We start from the raw sequence: 15,227 nt of genomic DNA on the forward strand, positions 1-15,227 counted from the left end.
GATTGGTAAACTCTTTCCATGATTATATAAGCACTACTATGAACATCTTTAAATAAATTATTTTTTCCCTTTTAGGTTATTTCCTTGGGGATATTCTAGGCCAAATAATACGAACACATATTTCCAGATTGTCCTCTAGTAAGACTAAACCCAGAAACACATACTCTTGTCACATTTTTCTAGATTGCCCTCTAGGAAGACTAAACCAATTTATACTGTTTCCAGAAACACATGTTTCCTCACAGCCTTGCCAAGGGTAGCATTTTACAATTTCTATTTATTGATTTTTTTATTGTTGATAGTTTAATAAGCAGATTATGATGCCTTGAAGTTGCTTCTATTTGTACTTCTTTAATTGCTAGAGAGGTGGTACTTTTCCATGCAATGATTTCACTCCCTTTATTGTCTTATGTGTAAATTGCCTGTTCATTTTCCTTACCCACTTATGAAGCTAAATCTGAAAGCTGACCTTCTACATCTCTACCCATTTTTTATATATATTTTTTGGACAGGCAACTGTTGTGAGTAATGCTGATCCCAGACATTTTCCTCATTCTGTTGCTTAGCTTTTTATTACATTTTGTTGTACAAAGGCTTTCCCCCAACCACCAACTTTTATATATTTGAATCCATCGATCTTGTCTCTGATGATATCCTCCATTTAACAGACACAAATTTATCTTCCATCCACAGCTGGAATAAATATGCGATTCTACTGGTCCACTTTCTGTACAGTATGTGCTATGAATCTAAGTTAATTATTCTCCATGTTGATATCTAAAATTCCCAACAGTTTTTAAAGAAATAGTAATTGCTTTCCCCAGTTCAGGGTTGCTTCCAATGTGTTTTATATTCTTAAAATAGCTTGAGTCTGTTTCTAGAAGCTCTTTTTAAATTTCACTGTTTGACTTTTTTTAACCCACTATCATGTGGTTTTGATAATTGTTGCTTTATGACAGGTTTTAAAATCTGATAGGGTAAGTCTACCATCATTAACTTTTAAAATAAATGTACTCTTTGGTATTTCTGCCCACTTACTTATTCTTCCAGATAAATTTTACTATAAATTTGACAAGTTCTATAAAGTATCCCATGGTGACTCTAATTGGAGTACATTATGTCTACACATTAAACTTAGGGATAATTGTAATCATTACTATATTTAGTCTTCCTAAATTAAGGCAAAGTATATGCTATGCATTTATTCATATTATTTCTCCCGTTAGAGTTTTATAATTTTCTTTGAATAAGTTTTGTGTGCCTGGTGTTAAATTAATACCTAAGTATTTAAATTCACTTAGTTATACTTGTGACAAATCCTTCTGAGCCCCTGAAGGTTGCATTCTTCTTAGGTAGTAAAGGCTTCCTGAAAAGTGTACTCTTCCTAATGAAATCAGATTCAACTCTGAATTACCCATATTCTTCCACTCAATCAGTACATAGGAAATCTGTACTGGGTATTTCACACTCTGCTCATGATGTGATGTGACAAAGGGAAGGAAGAGAACCCTAGGCTGAGAATGGAAAATCCTAAGTAGAGCTCTAGTTTGGTCACTTACTTGCTGTATAATCCCTGTAGTAATGGGCTCTGAAGTCAGATGCCTGTTTGACCTGGGGCAAGTTACTTTAATCTCTTTGTGAGTCAATTTCCTCAACTGCAAAACTGGGTCAATAAACAGTAATGCTCTCATGGGGTCATTATAAATAATAAATAAAATAATTCATGTGAAATGCTTACAACAGTGTCTGACACAGAATAAACACACTCAATAAATGTTAGCTATTATACCTGTTGTTGCTGCTGTTAATAGTATAATACCTTTCCTGAGTCTTGACTTCCTCATCAGTAAAATGGGAAAAATAAGGCTTAACCTCAGTGTTGTTGTGAGGATTAACCGTGGTCATGCATATAAAAACACCCTACACATTCTAAAGTTCTGTGCAAAGTGAAAAAAAGAGAAAGGGTCACAGCAGGCAATCATAGGTACAGAAAACCAAGAGAGATAATCCAGAAGATAACTTATTTTGGCTTTTAAATATATCACAGTAATGTAGCTTTTTCTCCCAGTAGATCTACTCACCATTTTTCTCCCTCCTGCTAATATTAAAATTTTTACATTCTCTTCGCAGAAAACCAAATAACAGTGGAGGAAGACGACTAAGAGTATAACTACCTGAAATTATCAATTCATTGCAGGCTTCCAGGCAAAGAGAGTGGCTTAAGAATATACATTTGATTTTTCCACCTACACCCATGATTCCAGTTGTGACAGAAATAACATAGTAAATGTTAAAATTTGTGTGTGTGGTGGTGGGGGAAGGTGTGAGGGGAAACTCTATCAGGATTTCTCCTCGCAGATGTCATCTATGCCCTGGACATTTCCTAGTCCTTCTCATGTTTCCTGAGATCTTCAGTTGGGACCTGCCTCTTCCATCTTCAGTGTCAATACTTCTTCCTTTTCTGCTGCGCTTTCCTTTCTGTTTTAAACTTAATTCAGTTTTCTAGATCCTGACTGAAGCTTCATTCAAACTGGTGGTTCTGAAACTTAGCTTGTGTCAGAATTGCCTGGAGGGCTTGTTAAAACAGAGATTGCTGGGCCACATCCTCACTTTCTGAATCAGTAGGTCTGAGTATAGCCTGAGAATGTGCATTTCTAACAAGTTCTCAGGTGATACGGAGGTTTCTGGGCCTGGGGCCACATTTTGAGAACCACTAAATTAAACCCAATTGCTCCCTTTATCATCCTATTTCTCTCTTTACTTTTCCTAGCTAATTTATTATTTTTAAACATCTTCCTTTTTAAACATTTTTTTTTTCTTTTGAGACAGAGTCTCACTCTGTTGCCCAGGCTGGAGTGCAGTATCACAATCTTGGCTCACTGCAACGTCCGCCTCCCGGATTCAAGCAATTCTCCTGCCTCAGCCTCCTGAGTAGCTGGGATTACAGGCGCCTGCCACCATGCCCGGCTAATTTTTATAGTTTTAGTAGAGACAGGGTTTCACCATGTTGGCCAAGCTGGTCTTGAATTCCTGACCTCAAGGAATCTGCCCGCTTCAGTCTCCCAAAGTGTTGAGATTACAGGTGTGAGCCACAGTGCAAGGCCCCTTTTTAAACATTTTAAAAATCACACAGTAACAATTAATCATTGTATTAAAATTAGCCAAAAGAAACTGGAACTCTCTTTTGCTGGTGGGAATGTAAAATGGTGCAGTTGCTTTAGAGAATGGGCAGTTCCTCAAAAAGTTAAACAATAAAGTTACCGCTTGGCCCAGCAATTTCACTCTTAAATATGTACCGAAGAGAATTAAAAACATAAATCTACACAGAAACTTGTACATGAATGTTCATGGCAGTAATATTCACAATAGCCAAAAAGTTAAAACAACCCAACAATCCATTAGTGGAAGGACTAGTAAACAAAATATGATGCATCCATACAATGCAATATTATTTGGAAATAAAAAGGAATGAAGTACTGATACATGGATGAACTGCTAAACATTATGCTAAGTGAAAGGAGTCAGGCATAAAAGACCACATATTGTGTGATTTGAGTCATATGGAGTGCACAGAAAAGGAAGATCTATAAAGACAGAAAGTAGATTAGTGGTTGCTTGAGGTTGAGAGTGGGAATGGAAAGCAATGGCTAAAGGGCATGAGGGGTCTTTTTAAGGGTGATAGAAATGCTCTAAAACTAGATTGTGGTGATGATTATACATCACTGTAAATTTAGTAAAGATCATTGAATTGTACACTTAAAACAGGTAAATTTGTGATGTGTAAAGCTGCTTGCATTTCTTCTCTTAATGCTTCCCCCTTACAGACCACCATGCCATCTATTTTCTATGCCCACAGCATCTTCACCAAACCAGCTCCCCTTCTCAACTGCCCCATATATGCCAATAACTTTCTCCAAGTCACTGGGGCTCAGAGTTGTTTTTTATCTTTTTTTTTTTTTTTTTTTTTTTGAGACTGGGTCTTGCTCTGTCACCCAGGATGCAATGCAGTCGTGTGATCACAGCTCACTACCGCCTCGAACTCCTGGGCTCAAGTGATCCTCCCACCTCAGCCTCCTGAGCAGTAGGACTACAGGTGTGCACTATCATGCTTGGCTAAGATATATTTCCTTTTTTCTCCTCAAGTTCTAGTCACCAAGTTTTCTCTACTTTACCCTTAAAAGGTGTCACATATTTGTGAGCAAATAATCTGAACAGATAATTCACATGAGAAGCAATACAGATATTAATATATTAATTAGACACACAAAATATTCAGATATTAATATATTAATTAGACACACAAAATATTCAAACTAGAATGATCAAAGTAAGCAAATTAAAACTATAATAGGTCCCATTGAACTGTATGGCATTAGAAAAAGAAAATTTTCAATGGTGACATAATTTTGGAAAACTAGTATTCTCATATATTGCTAATGGCATGTGAAACATCTCATGGGGAAAACAGATTGGTAAAATCTATGAAGAACCATAAGAATGTTCATATTCTTTGCACTAGTAATCCCAACTCCACATAATTGTTTTTAGTGAGATAATTCAAAATGAGAAAAAAAGCTATAGTGACTCAAAATGTTTCTGCTGCATTACTTTATAATAGCAAGAAATTGGAAACAACCTATTTACCCAACAATTTGGGAATGATTAAGCAAATTCGAGCATATTAAGCTGGTGAAATATTATACAGCCACTAAAAATTATGACTTAAGGAAGCCTGCATAGCAACATGAAAAATTGTTTACCAAGTAATGCTTAGAGAGGAAAAAGAAGTAGGGCACACAAAATTACATCTACATGGTTATTATAATCATGCTTAGAAAAATCTCTATACCTACAGATAAAGCTGACAGGGAAATGAAAATAACCAGGGTGTTACGGTGGTAACAGTAAGGTTATTTTTTTCTTCTATTTTTAATTTCCTGTAATATTGTTTTCACAATAAACAAACTCCCCTCCCCCAAATATCACACATATTTATCTATTCCTTCTGCTCCATTTCTATCGCACCTCTACCTCCCCAATCCAGGGCCACATTCTGTCATGCCCAGATCACCTTCCCTAACTGGTCTCTCTTCAACCCACTTAGGCTGCAAACACTGCAAAGTTGCCTAAAGGGCCACATTTTTCATGTCACTTACCTGATAGTAACCTTTCATTGCTCCCATGTTTATGATCCTACCTAGGTTTACCTAGGCTGGTCTACCTAGGCTGGTCAAGGCCTGCCTAGGCTGGTCCAGTGCTTCACTACTCACCTTTCTTCTCTGTTGCTGCTGTTCTTCTTCCTCCTCATTACAGATAACATTTCCTGAGAGTTTATGATGTCAGGTTTTGCTCTAAATGCTTTACATATATATTAATTCATTTAGTCCTCATAACAACAAACATTTGAGATAGATACTCTTATCCCATTTTATAAATAAGGGGGGAAGGGAAAGAGAGAGAGGGAGAGAGGCAGGCAGGTAGGCACTTGCCAAAGTCACATGGTTAGTGAATAGAAGAACCTGGCTTTGAACCCAGGCAGAAGTGACTCCAAGGCCAGAACTTAACTGGTGGGGATTATTCCTCCAACACACCCTTCTTAGTTTCCTCTATGGGCCTTTCCTCCTGCAGCTACCAACCTCCAGCTGTTTTTACCCTCCAATGAACTTAAATAGTGTACAATAATAGTTACCACATACTGCCCCTTACCAGTTGCCAGGTGCTTCTTAAGCCCTGTATTTGACAGGGTTTCATCTTCTGTCAACTTGTGTGAGAAAGAAAAAGCTGGGCTTAATTCATAGCTTATCCCTTTACTAGCTGTGAGACCTTGAGTAGATTCCTTAGGCTCTCTGACTGTGATCCTTTATCTGAGTTACCAATTCTCAAACTGGATCCCAGGACCAGCTGCATCAGCATCACCCAGATGCTCTTAGAACCTATTAGAGTTACAGGTTTTGAGCTCCACTCCCCCCTTACTGAATCACTCTCAGGGCGCAGGGTGGGTCCAACTGTTTATCTGTGTTTCAATTGCACACTCAAGTTTGAGACCCACCGCCCCAGTTATAATCATATCTACCTGACAGAGTTGTTGGGACGATAAAGCATAACATAGTACGTATAACTCGGCTTGCAGCACATAGGTTGTTTGGCAAGTGGTAATTTATTATTACTGCCATTTAGCTTTGTGTGGGTTAGTCTTCCCTGCTCAAGCTGTGGGCAGGCACTGTGCTTCCTGCTGCTCTTTTGCTCGTATTTCTCACCTTGCCCAGAAAAAGGCAGAACCTATACTAGGTTTTCAATAAAGTCCTCTTATTTCACTGACTAATCAGTGAAAGAACCATTTCAGAGAAACACTGTAATGTAGTATAGTGTCCCTGAAGCTAGACCACCTGGGTCTAGTCAACTGATTAGCTGTGGGACTTTAGGCAAATGAATGTATCTCTGTGTGTCTCAATTTCTTCTCTCTGTCAAACGGAAAGACTAATATTACCAACTCCATAAGGTCATAGTGACAAATACATACTTGTAAAATGATTTGAATGGGGTCTAGAATAGAGCACTATGTTCAAGAAACGTTAGCTAGCATTATTACTTTTGTGTCATTTCACCCATTTAATGGTGGAGGAGGTTCCATTTCTTCATTTGGCAAGCAAATGACAAATACCTCTTGAACAACTTCTCTGTATCAGGCACTGCGCTGGGTACAGAGAATAAAGCTATGACCAAGGTATGGTGTCCTCTCTCAAGGGTCTCAGTCTAATAGAGGAAACTTGCACATTCCAAAATGTCCTAGCAATCAGTTTGGTCTGTACCCACCTATCTAGGAGTGCAGGGGGCGGGGGGACAGGCTGCATTATATCTATGGCATCAAGCCCTTAGTCTAGATACCAGGCCAGTTTCCTCAAAGGAAACTAAGCAAACCAAAGACCTTAGCAATTTCTATAGAAGCTCCAGAGGCACCAACTCACCCCAACTCCCTGAGCACTCACTTACCTCCCTGACTGGCTGGTCTTCCTGTTTCCTGTTATTGGATTCCACTTGTCCCCAGGAAATTCCTGTAAAGCAAAATCCTGATAAGTTAGAAAGCTTTGAGCAGCCAGGTATCTAGATGACATCTAGCCAGGTATCTAAAAAATGTGAAGAGGTCAGGAGCTGGTGTCTGGCCTAGCCCCCCAGCTTGTTCCTTCTACTCTGCTATGCAGGCTGATAAACGTGTACCTGGAGTGGCTGCCTTTCTGTCGGGAGGCTTGCTAAACTGCCGCAGGCATGCAGAGACTAAGGGAGCACTTAGTGACCCGGACACCGTGGTCTAGAAATGCTGTTTCCCTCTTTCTCCACTCCCCTCCCAAACCACATTAAAAACCAGTTTAGTATGTTTGCTGTTTGCCCTGGCTCTTGCCTGCATGGAGGGATGGAGGTCTTTTTGTTTGTTCTGCTGGGTGAACCTGCTCATTCCTCCTGCCTCTTCCAACATAGAAAGCATCTTCTTGGGAGCCCTGGTACTTGAGGGGGCTTTGAGGGCAGAAGCTCCTGCTGCAGCAACCCTCTCCCCAGGTGAGGCAGAGGGCTAGCAGGTATGTCGGCACGCCTCCAACTGCAGTGGCTCCTCCTTCTCTGCCCACATCTGCTGGCAGGGGATGAGGTGGGCCCATCTCTGGGGAATATGAGTGCAGGGTGCCACAGTCCCTACATTACAAGAGTAGACTCTCTACCCTGGGCATTTTTTCCTTAAGGGCCATGTCCAAGCAACTCTTTTTTTTTTCTAGACCAAGCCATATGTGCCATTTGTAAAACCGTCCCTGCCTTCCTGTTTTAGCTCCAAACTGAATGCAAATTAGCCTTTCAGATTCTCTCTGACTTTGTATCCAACACTCCGTACCTAGAGACTCAGAGTTTAGCTCAATGGGAATGCACACTTTTTCCTAAAATTCACCGATCTTCCAAATTCCATCTTTCTCCAATGCTGCTATTATTAGCCCCATTCAAAATGTTATTACCTTTGCCCCAGTAGGTCTCCCTACTAGAAGTAAGACACCTGGTGAAGCAGAATAAACAGATCCTTGGTGCAGTCATACTGGCTAAGACACTTAATAGTGGTGTTATTTGAGGTTATTCATATTACCTCCCTGAACTTCACCTCAGTTTCCTATCTGGTGACCAGTAGTGATGATAAATAAGATATGCAGACAGAACTCCTAGCACATTGTTTGGCACATAAGAGGCTCTGGATGTTAGCAGCAATGGAAAAGTTGAGGTTTATTTCTTGGCTTCAGCATTTAAAGGACCAGAGCAGTCCCTGCCTATATCTGGCATGTCAGAACAGCTCTAACCACTTGTACTTTAGACTCTGCCTCGATGCCCTTGTGAGATGTTCCTGCCTGCAAAGACACCATTACTTGTTCAACCACAGTGGGGGCCAGGATTTCCTGTCCATGCCCTGTCTAGCCCTGTGGACATGCTCAGTAAATCGCAGTGGCCAAACCAAACAGAGTCCTGCACCAACTCCCAACCATGTTCCGAGGTTCACAGTATTACTCTACTTTTTTTTTCCTAGGCCACATAAGTTCCTGGTACATTGCTTGCATCCTTTGAACCAAGGAGGCAGTTATCCCCACGGCTTGCTGCAAATGGAGATTGCGATGGGAACTTGCTGCCCCAGTGGAATTGATACTGCTAGAGGGCACCCTGCCACACTAGACAGGGCCTGGGCTTTTCAATCAGCTTATGGAGAGGCAGTGTAGCACAATCAGGAGCTTGGCCTCTGGAGCTTGATAGCATGGATTCTAATTGCACACCTGCCTTTCACTTGCAGCCTCAGGCAAGCCACTCAACTTCTCTTTACCTCAGTTTCCCCAACTATATCATAGTATAATCACGATAATAATATTGCTTGAGAACTCAATGACTTGATACATGTAAAGCACCTAGAATAGTACCTGGTGCCCAGTAGACACTCAGATGCTAGTTACTGTCATGTTACTCAAATTCTGGCTCTGCCACTTGCTAAATGTGTGACCTCTCTGAGCCTTGGCTTTCTCAGCTTACTCAGTTGTAAAGTGGGAGATTCTATTATAACTTATCTCATACAATTGGTAGGTGAAATAATTTGACGATGAATGCAAAACAAGCTGGCATGAAGTATGAAGGATGTGAGTGCATGCTGATTTCAGTCTTCACAGCACTGAACAGGAGCCAATTAGCTCACTAACCTCATCCAGGGGCATTAGGAGCAGGATCTCAGCCCTACTTCAGATAGCTACCACCACAAGTACCTTAGTCATCAGAGCTAGAGCATCTTAACCCATGCTGCAAGTTTTTCTCATTTCTTGAGGGGGTGGAGTGGGAGTGGAAGGTTCAGATGACAGGGGCAGAAATGGGCATGTGTTGTCTCCTAGGCAGCTATCCACATGTCTGAATGCCTAGTTTCTAAGCAGACCTGCTTAGCTGGTCTAACAAGCATTAGGAACCCAAGGTATCCCTCCCTCAGAGTACAAAAAATAGAGGCATGGTATAAGCACAGCCTCATCTGCATGCATTACTGCTGCCAATTGCTGCAACCTGCAAATCGTACCTCCTTTTCTTATAGAGTTGCTGGTCCTGGGCTGACATCACTGCAGCCGTCATCTCCTCACTTCCCCCACCCCACTCACCCCCAATCTCAGCCCACTTTTTCTACTGTCTATCTGTGAGTCCTTCTTCCAGCAAAAGTCTCTCAAGCTAAGCCAAAATGTCCCTTTAAGGGATGATAACTCACTTATAAGATGATTACAATCTGGCAGTCACTGCTGTGAGTCTTACACGTGTTACATCACTTAATCCCCAGAACCAACTTATGAAGTAGGTGTTGTTACTACCCCCATGCTTTTAGATGGGAAAGCTTAGGCATTGTAAGTTCGGGGGAAGAAATTCAAAACCAGGCAGTCTGGTGCCCTTAAAACCATTATTTTATATTTCCTCTCCTCTTTTTTTCAACATTATGAATATATTCAGACATAAAAAATGTTGAAAGAAGAAGTTCACAGTGATCACCCATATACCCAGCACCTACATTCCACAATTAACATTTTGATATATTTGCCTTATCATATATCTATTTACCCCTCTATCCATCTACCAATCCATCTTAAATTCTTGGTGCATTTTAAAGTAAGTTGAAAACAACTATATCCTCATAAATTTTAAAATGTAAATGAAATGGACAAATTTCTTGAAAGACACAAACTACTAAAGCTTACTCAAGAAGAAATAGATGACCTAAATGTCCCCATATCTAATAAAGAAATTGAATTTGTAGTTAAAAAGCTTTCTACCAAAAAACTTCCAGGCCCAGATGGCTTCAATGATGAATTCAAGCAAACCTTTAAGGAAGACATTTTTATACAAACTCCTCCTGAATAAAAGAGAAGGGAATACATCCCAACTCATTTTTTAAGGCTAGCATTACCTTGATACAAACAAACAAACAAACAGAAAAAGATGTTATAATAAAACCATAGACTAAAATCCTTGATAAACGTAAAGGCAAAATCCTCAACAAAATATTAGCAAATCTAGTAACATATAAAAGGATAACACATCATGACCAAGTGGGATTTATCCTGGCAATGCTAGGCTTCTATTTATTTTAAAAATCAATCAGTGTCATTCCCCATATCAGTAGACTAAAAGAGAAAAACTATATGATCATCTCAACAGATACAGAAAAAGCATTTGAAAAAAATACAACATCCACTTCTGATGAAAACGCTCAGCAAATTAAGAATAAAAGAGATGTTCCTCAATTAAAGGGCACCTACACAAAAATCCTACAGCTAACATCAAACTTTATAGTGAAAGATTAAGAAAAAAGCAACAACGTCCACTCTTACCATTTCCTCCAAACACTGTATTGAAGGTGAGACAGTGCAATAAGGCTCTTCTCTCTCCCAGAAAAGGGCATGTACAGGAGAAAGGAAGATACAAAATTCTTTTTGCAGATGGCATGATTGTGTATGTAGAAAATGTTTTATAATCCCCCAAAAAGCTATTAGAACTAATAAGTGAGTTTGGCAAGGTTGCAGGATACAATGTCAATATACAAAATTCAATTATATTTCTATACAGTGGTAATCAAGAATTTCAACTTGACATTAAGAAAATAATACTCTTTATAATGTCATCTAAAAACATAAAATCTAAGGGACAAATATCCCTGGTGGTTGAGTGGCTAGGATTCGGTGCTTTCATAAAATCTCAGGGTCAAATATAACAAAATATGTACAAGATTTGTATGCTGAAAACATAAAATAAGTTGAATACAGCAGCAGTATACTTCAAAAACACTTCAGCATACATATTAAATAAAGTTTGATATTTGTTTACAACATTTTTAGGCAAAATTTACTTCCAGTGAAATGCACAAATACTAAGTGCATTGGCTGCCTAGGAGCCTTGCTATACATTTGTTGAGTTCTAACAGGTACATATGTTTAACTCAAACTCTTACCAAGATACAGAACATTGTCACCACCCCACAAATTCCCTCATGCCCTTTTCCAGTCAATCTTTGCGCCACCTCCCATTGGCAAGCAGTGTTCGGATTTTTCTCCCCCCATAGAATAGCTGTTTTAGAATTTCATGTAAAAGGAATTGTAGAGTTCATAGTCTTTTGTGTAAGGCTCTTTTCACTCTTGAAGTTCCTTTTAACCAAGGATATATACTGAGCAAATTCAGATACTAAGTCATTTCAAAAGTGTCTGTGTATGCAACAGCTGAACACAGGAATTAACTTCTGGTTTGAATGCACCGGCCAAAAGATGGCATCAGGGATGCCATGGGGAAGTAATTTGGCAGTGAGTGGGCAAGGACCTAGGGAGTCCTCCCAGAAGTAGCCTGGAGGATAGTGGTGGCTTGTGTTATGGTGATAGGTCATAACTGGGATATCAGAGCAGCCAGTTTAGACCTGGGTCTCCAACAGAGACAGGATGGAGAAAGGGGAAAGGATTTGTCTTTTTAAAAACCCAACTAGTCAGATCTCTGAAAGCAAAGCCTGGGGATATTTGCAAATTTTGCATCTCTAAATACTTCTGAAGCAGAAAATGGGAGGCAATAAGTGATATTTGTATCATGCACTGGGCCTAGAACTCCATAAACACAATCTCATTTGACTCTCACAACTGATCCATGAGGCAGCCATGGTATTCCTCTATTTTAGAGATGAGGTAGTGAGACTCTCCTTAATACTGGCTATTTTATGAGGGAAAATTATTTTTTCCCTTTAGAATCACATACTTCAAATTTGTGTGGTTGAATGACTTGCTTTGGGTCACTCAGATATCAATTTTATAGTCAGGATATAAATCTCGGTTGTGTCCATTTTATGAAGCAAAAGTTACTTTTATCTAACTCTAAAGATGAGACAACTGCAATTTTGGTGGCTGAGTATCTTGTTCATGGTTACTAAGCTAACAACTACTGGAGCCAGTGCTGTACAGTTTCAAGGAATTATAATTGTTATATTTTTAAATGATTTTTCTAGCTTTCTCCTCGCAAAGAGAATGATGAAAGTTACCCACCCAAGAACCAAGTCCTCACCTGCACTGTCGGCTTCCTGGGTTTCCAAGTGTTGCCAGGTGCCAAGCTGCTGTCCTCGAGGGTACTGTGCTGAGGATTATGATAGCAAACTGAACACCGAATGCACTGGTGGTGGTGGCACCGGCAGTTGTAGCAATTTGGCATCATATTTCTCTTTAGCAAGGCAGGGCAGATTTCCCCAGAACAATAAATGCAAGGATCATGGACTAGAGCTCCCTGAACGCTGCAGGAGTAAGAGCAGGTCCTGTGGTAATCAAAATCACCACAGTGTAGTGGCTTACAACACATGGAATTTTCTAGACCTCTACTTGCAAAACATTCTGAGTAAGTGGGAGTTTCTGACTGAAGGGGTGACATGGAATGATATGATTGGTCTGTGGCATGATATGGTTGGTCTGCAGAATGATATGATTGGTCCATGGGATGGCGCCTCAATTCCCTATAGTTGGAGCTCACTGGCTGGAAGTTTTGGTCTATAGGTTTTGGTCTCTGGGTAAAAGTCTTGTTGCTATGAGTGGTTAAACCTGGCAAATGAGATGTAGATAAGGATTTGCTACTCTCTTCAAAGAACTTTCTTCTGTCTGCGAAAGGCAAGAGGACGGCATCCTCCCCAGCTTGAGCAGTAGAAGCCTTCAATTCCTTGTTGTCACCTGGGTTGGAAGGGCCTTCCATGGCTACTGCCACAAGTGGCTGTGAATTATGCTCTCGAGACCATCTCCAATGACCTCCATGGACTCCACAGTGAGCATGTGCTTTCTCAGGGTCTGAGGAGGATGGGTCGGGTGCTTTCCACCAGGTGTTCAGGACCAAAGAGGACTGGCCAAGCCTCTGGCCAGGGCTTATTCTTCCCTCTAAGCCTGTCCTAGATTCATGGCTCTCAGGGGCTTGGCTGAGGCACTCAGAAGACCTAGCTCTGAGCATCATGCTTTTGTTGAAGAGCTTGTCTCTGGGGCTAGGAGGTTTTTTACATGAAGATAGAAGAGATGTGTTAGAGGCAGTGAGTGGAGGACTTTCTGGGGGCTCCTGGGTCTCTTCCACTGGCTCCTTAGTGTCACACAGCTGTGACAAGGGACCCTTGCTTTTCTGGAGCTGGGCCTTCCTCCTCTGAATTTCATTACGCAGATTGGTAGCAAAACGCTCACTCTTCCGCCGGTTTTGGATTGAGCGGCCCCGGGTCCCTCCACTTCGCCTACCACCCATCCGGCTGCACTCCTTGTGCTCACTGTCCCCTTCTTCACCGGCCTCTGTGCCACCAGCTACTTTAGTGGTTGAAGAACAGTCTCTGGCTTTTTGAACAAGGGAGCCAGAGGCAGAGGGTTGCTGGTTGGCCAATTCATTGCCTGCTCTGCTTGTTCTGTTTGGGTCCAGTAAACCTTTTTCTGAGGGGTGTCCATCAGCCTCTCCATGTGGGGGACTGCTTTGGCTCTGGTGTCCCAAAACCAAAGACCTGTCATCCATTTGTCTGGTCTTTCTTTCTTTGCTGGACTGGTCATGGGTTCCTCCTGCAGGGGGACATGGACTTTTCTTCCCTTTGTGGCTGCTGTGCAAAGGGGACAGAGTCCACTGCTGCCCATCCTGTCCGGGTGGAAGCTCCATCCCTCTGCTGCCCCTGGTATCAAGGTGCACGTGCTGCAGGTGGGATGCCAGCAGCTGTTCAGGGGCACTATGGCGATGCCCTGTGGGTCCTATGAGATGTGGAGGTCTGCCAAAAGAAGCCTTAGCTAGCTCTGCGGAAGCCTCATTGAGTGGGTTGGAATCCGTGCTGGAAGCTTTGTCACAGGCTTTTGGGGATCCAACAGCTTTGGTTGAGGCCTGCATCAGTAGATGCTCAGAGCCCTGCTGGCTGGATTCAGGAGGCTGACCGAACTCACAGTTCTGATGGCCCTCACTTGTCACTTGGTCATGCCCACTGAGGCAACAGAACCTATTAGGGTTCCTTGCGGGTAGCACAGTCTCTAAGCTCAGTTTCTCCTTCTGTGGCAAGGGGACCACAGGCTCAGATGCCCTGCGCTGCTCTCCATTGAGGAGTTGGGCTCTGGAGGCCTGAAGGCTGTCCCGCCTCACTGGAGGTTGTGGTGGGCCCCTGACTGCCTTGGCAGGCCCTGACTGGTGTCCCTCCTGTGGACGGGATGACATCTGAGAGCTGGGGGTCAGGTGGCCCCCATTGGTGCGCCGACTACCTCCTGAGGTCTCAGCCACATTAGGCCGGCCATTGGGGGCCTTAGTTGGCCCTGGGCCTTGCATGATGCAGTCTGTAGAGGCTGCCTCCTCTGGCCTGAGGGAAAGGGCACAGTCAGAAGCATTTGAGCTGGCCGAGAAGGAGCTGTAGGCAGAGTCACGCTGGTTAGGGTACATGTTCTGGTCAATAGGCAACAGATGGCTCTCATAGGTGGCTTGGCCTGGTTGCTCCAGGCTCTCCATGCTGCCAATGGAGCTGCTTTTCTCGGTGCTGCAATGCCGGGAGAGTGGACACCACTGTACACACACGTCACTGTAAGACACAGGGCATACTGGTTAGTTAGCGAAGTCACCAGATCACTTTCCCTTCATGGCCAGCCCTACCATAGGAGAGGGCAGGCCAGCCCAGAGGTACCCATGCCACAAATGAGAGGAGGGTAGGCCAAAAAAAGGGAAGAAAGGGAAACAGGGAAGAAGAT

The 15,227-nt window shown here is 42.0% G+C and overlaps 1 protein-coding gene across 5 annotated transcripts in view; it reads right to left on the bottom strand.

Annotated features, from left to right (window-relative positions):
• Nucleotides 1–15,227, bottom strand: part of SHROOM4 (shroom family member 4) — a 237,488-nt gene that overhangs the window by 34,634 nt on the left and 187,627 nt on the right. For all 5 annotated transcript variants that reach the window (XR_007722675.1, XM_050776814.1, XM_050776813.1 and 2 more), the window contains 2 exons: nt 12,571–15,061; nt 6,991–7,052 (listed from right to left, as the gene is read on the bottom strand). Coding sequence is in view for 4 of the 5 variants with exons in the window: in XM_050776814.1 (XP_050632771.1) it covers nt 6,991–7,052; nt 12,571–15,061 (2,553 nt within the window). In the remaining variant the exon portion in view is untranslated. The remainder of the gene's footprint in view (nt 1–6,990; nt 7,053–12,570; nt 15,062–15,227) is intronic.

This window comes from Macaca thibetana, chromosome X (genome assembly GCF_024542745.1).
Source record: "Macaca thibetana thibetana isolate TM-01 chromosome X, ASM2454274v1, whole genome shotgun sequence".
In the NCBI taxonomy this organism is placed as follows: domain Eukaryota; kingdom Metazoa; phylum Chordata; class Mammalia; order Primates; family Cercopithecidae; genus Macaca; species Macaca thibetana.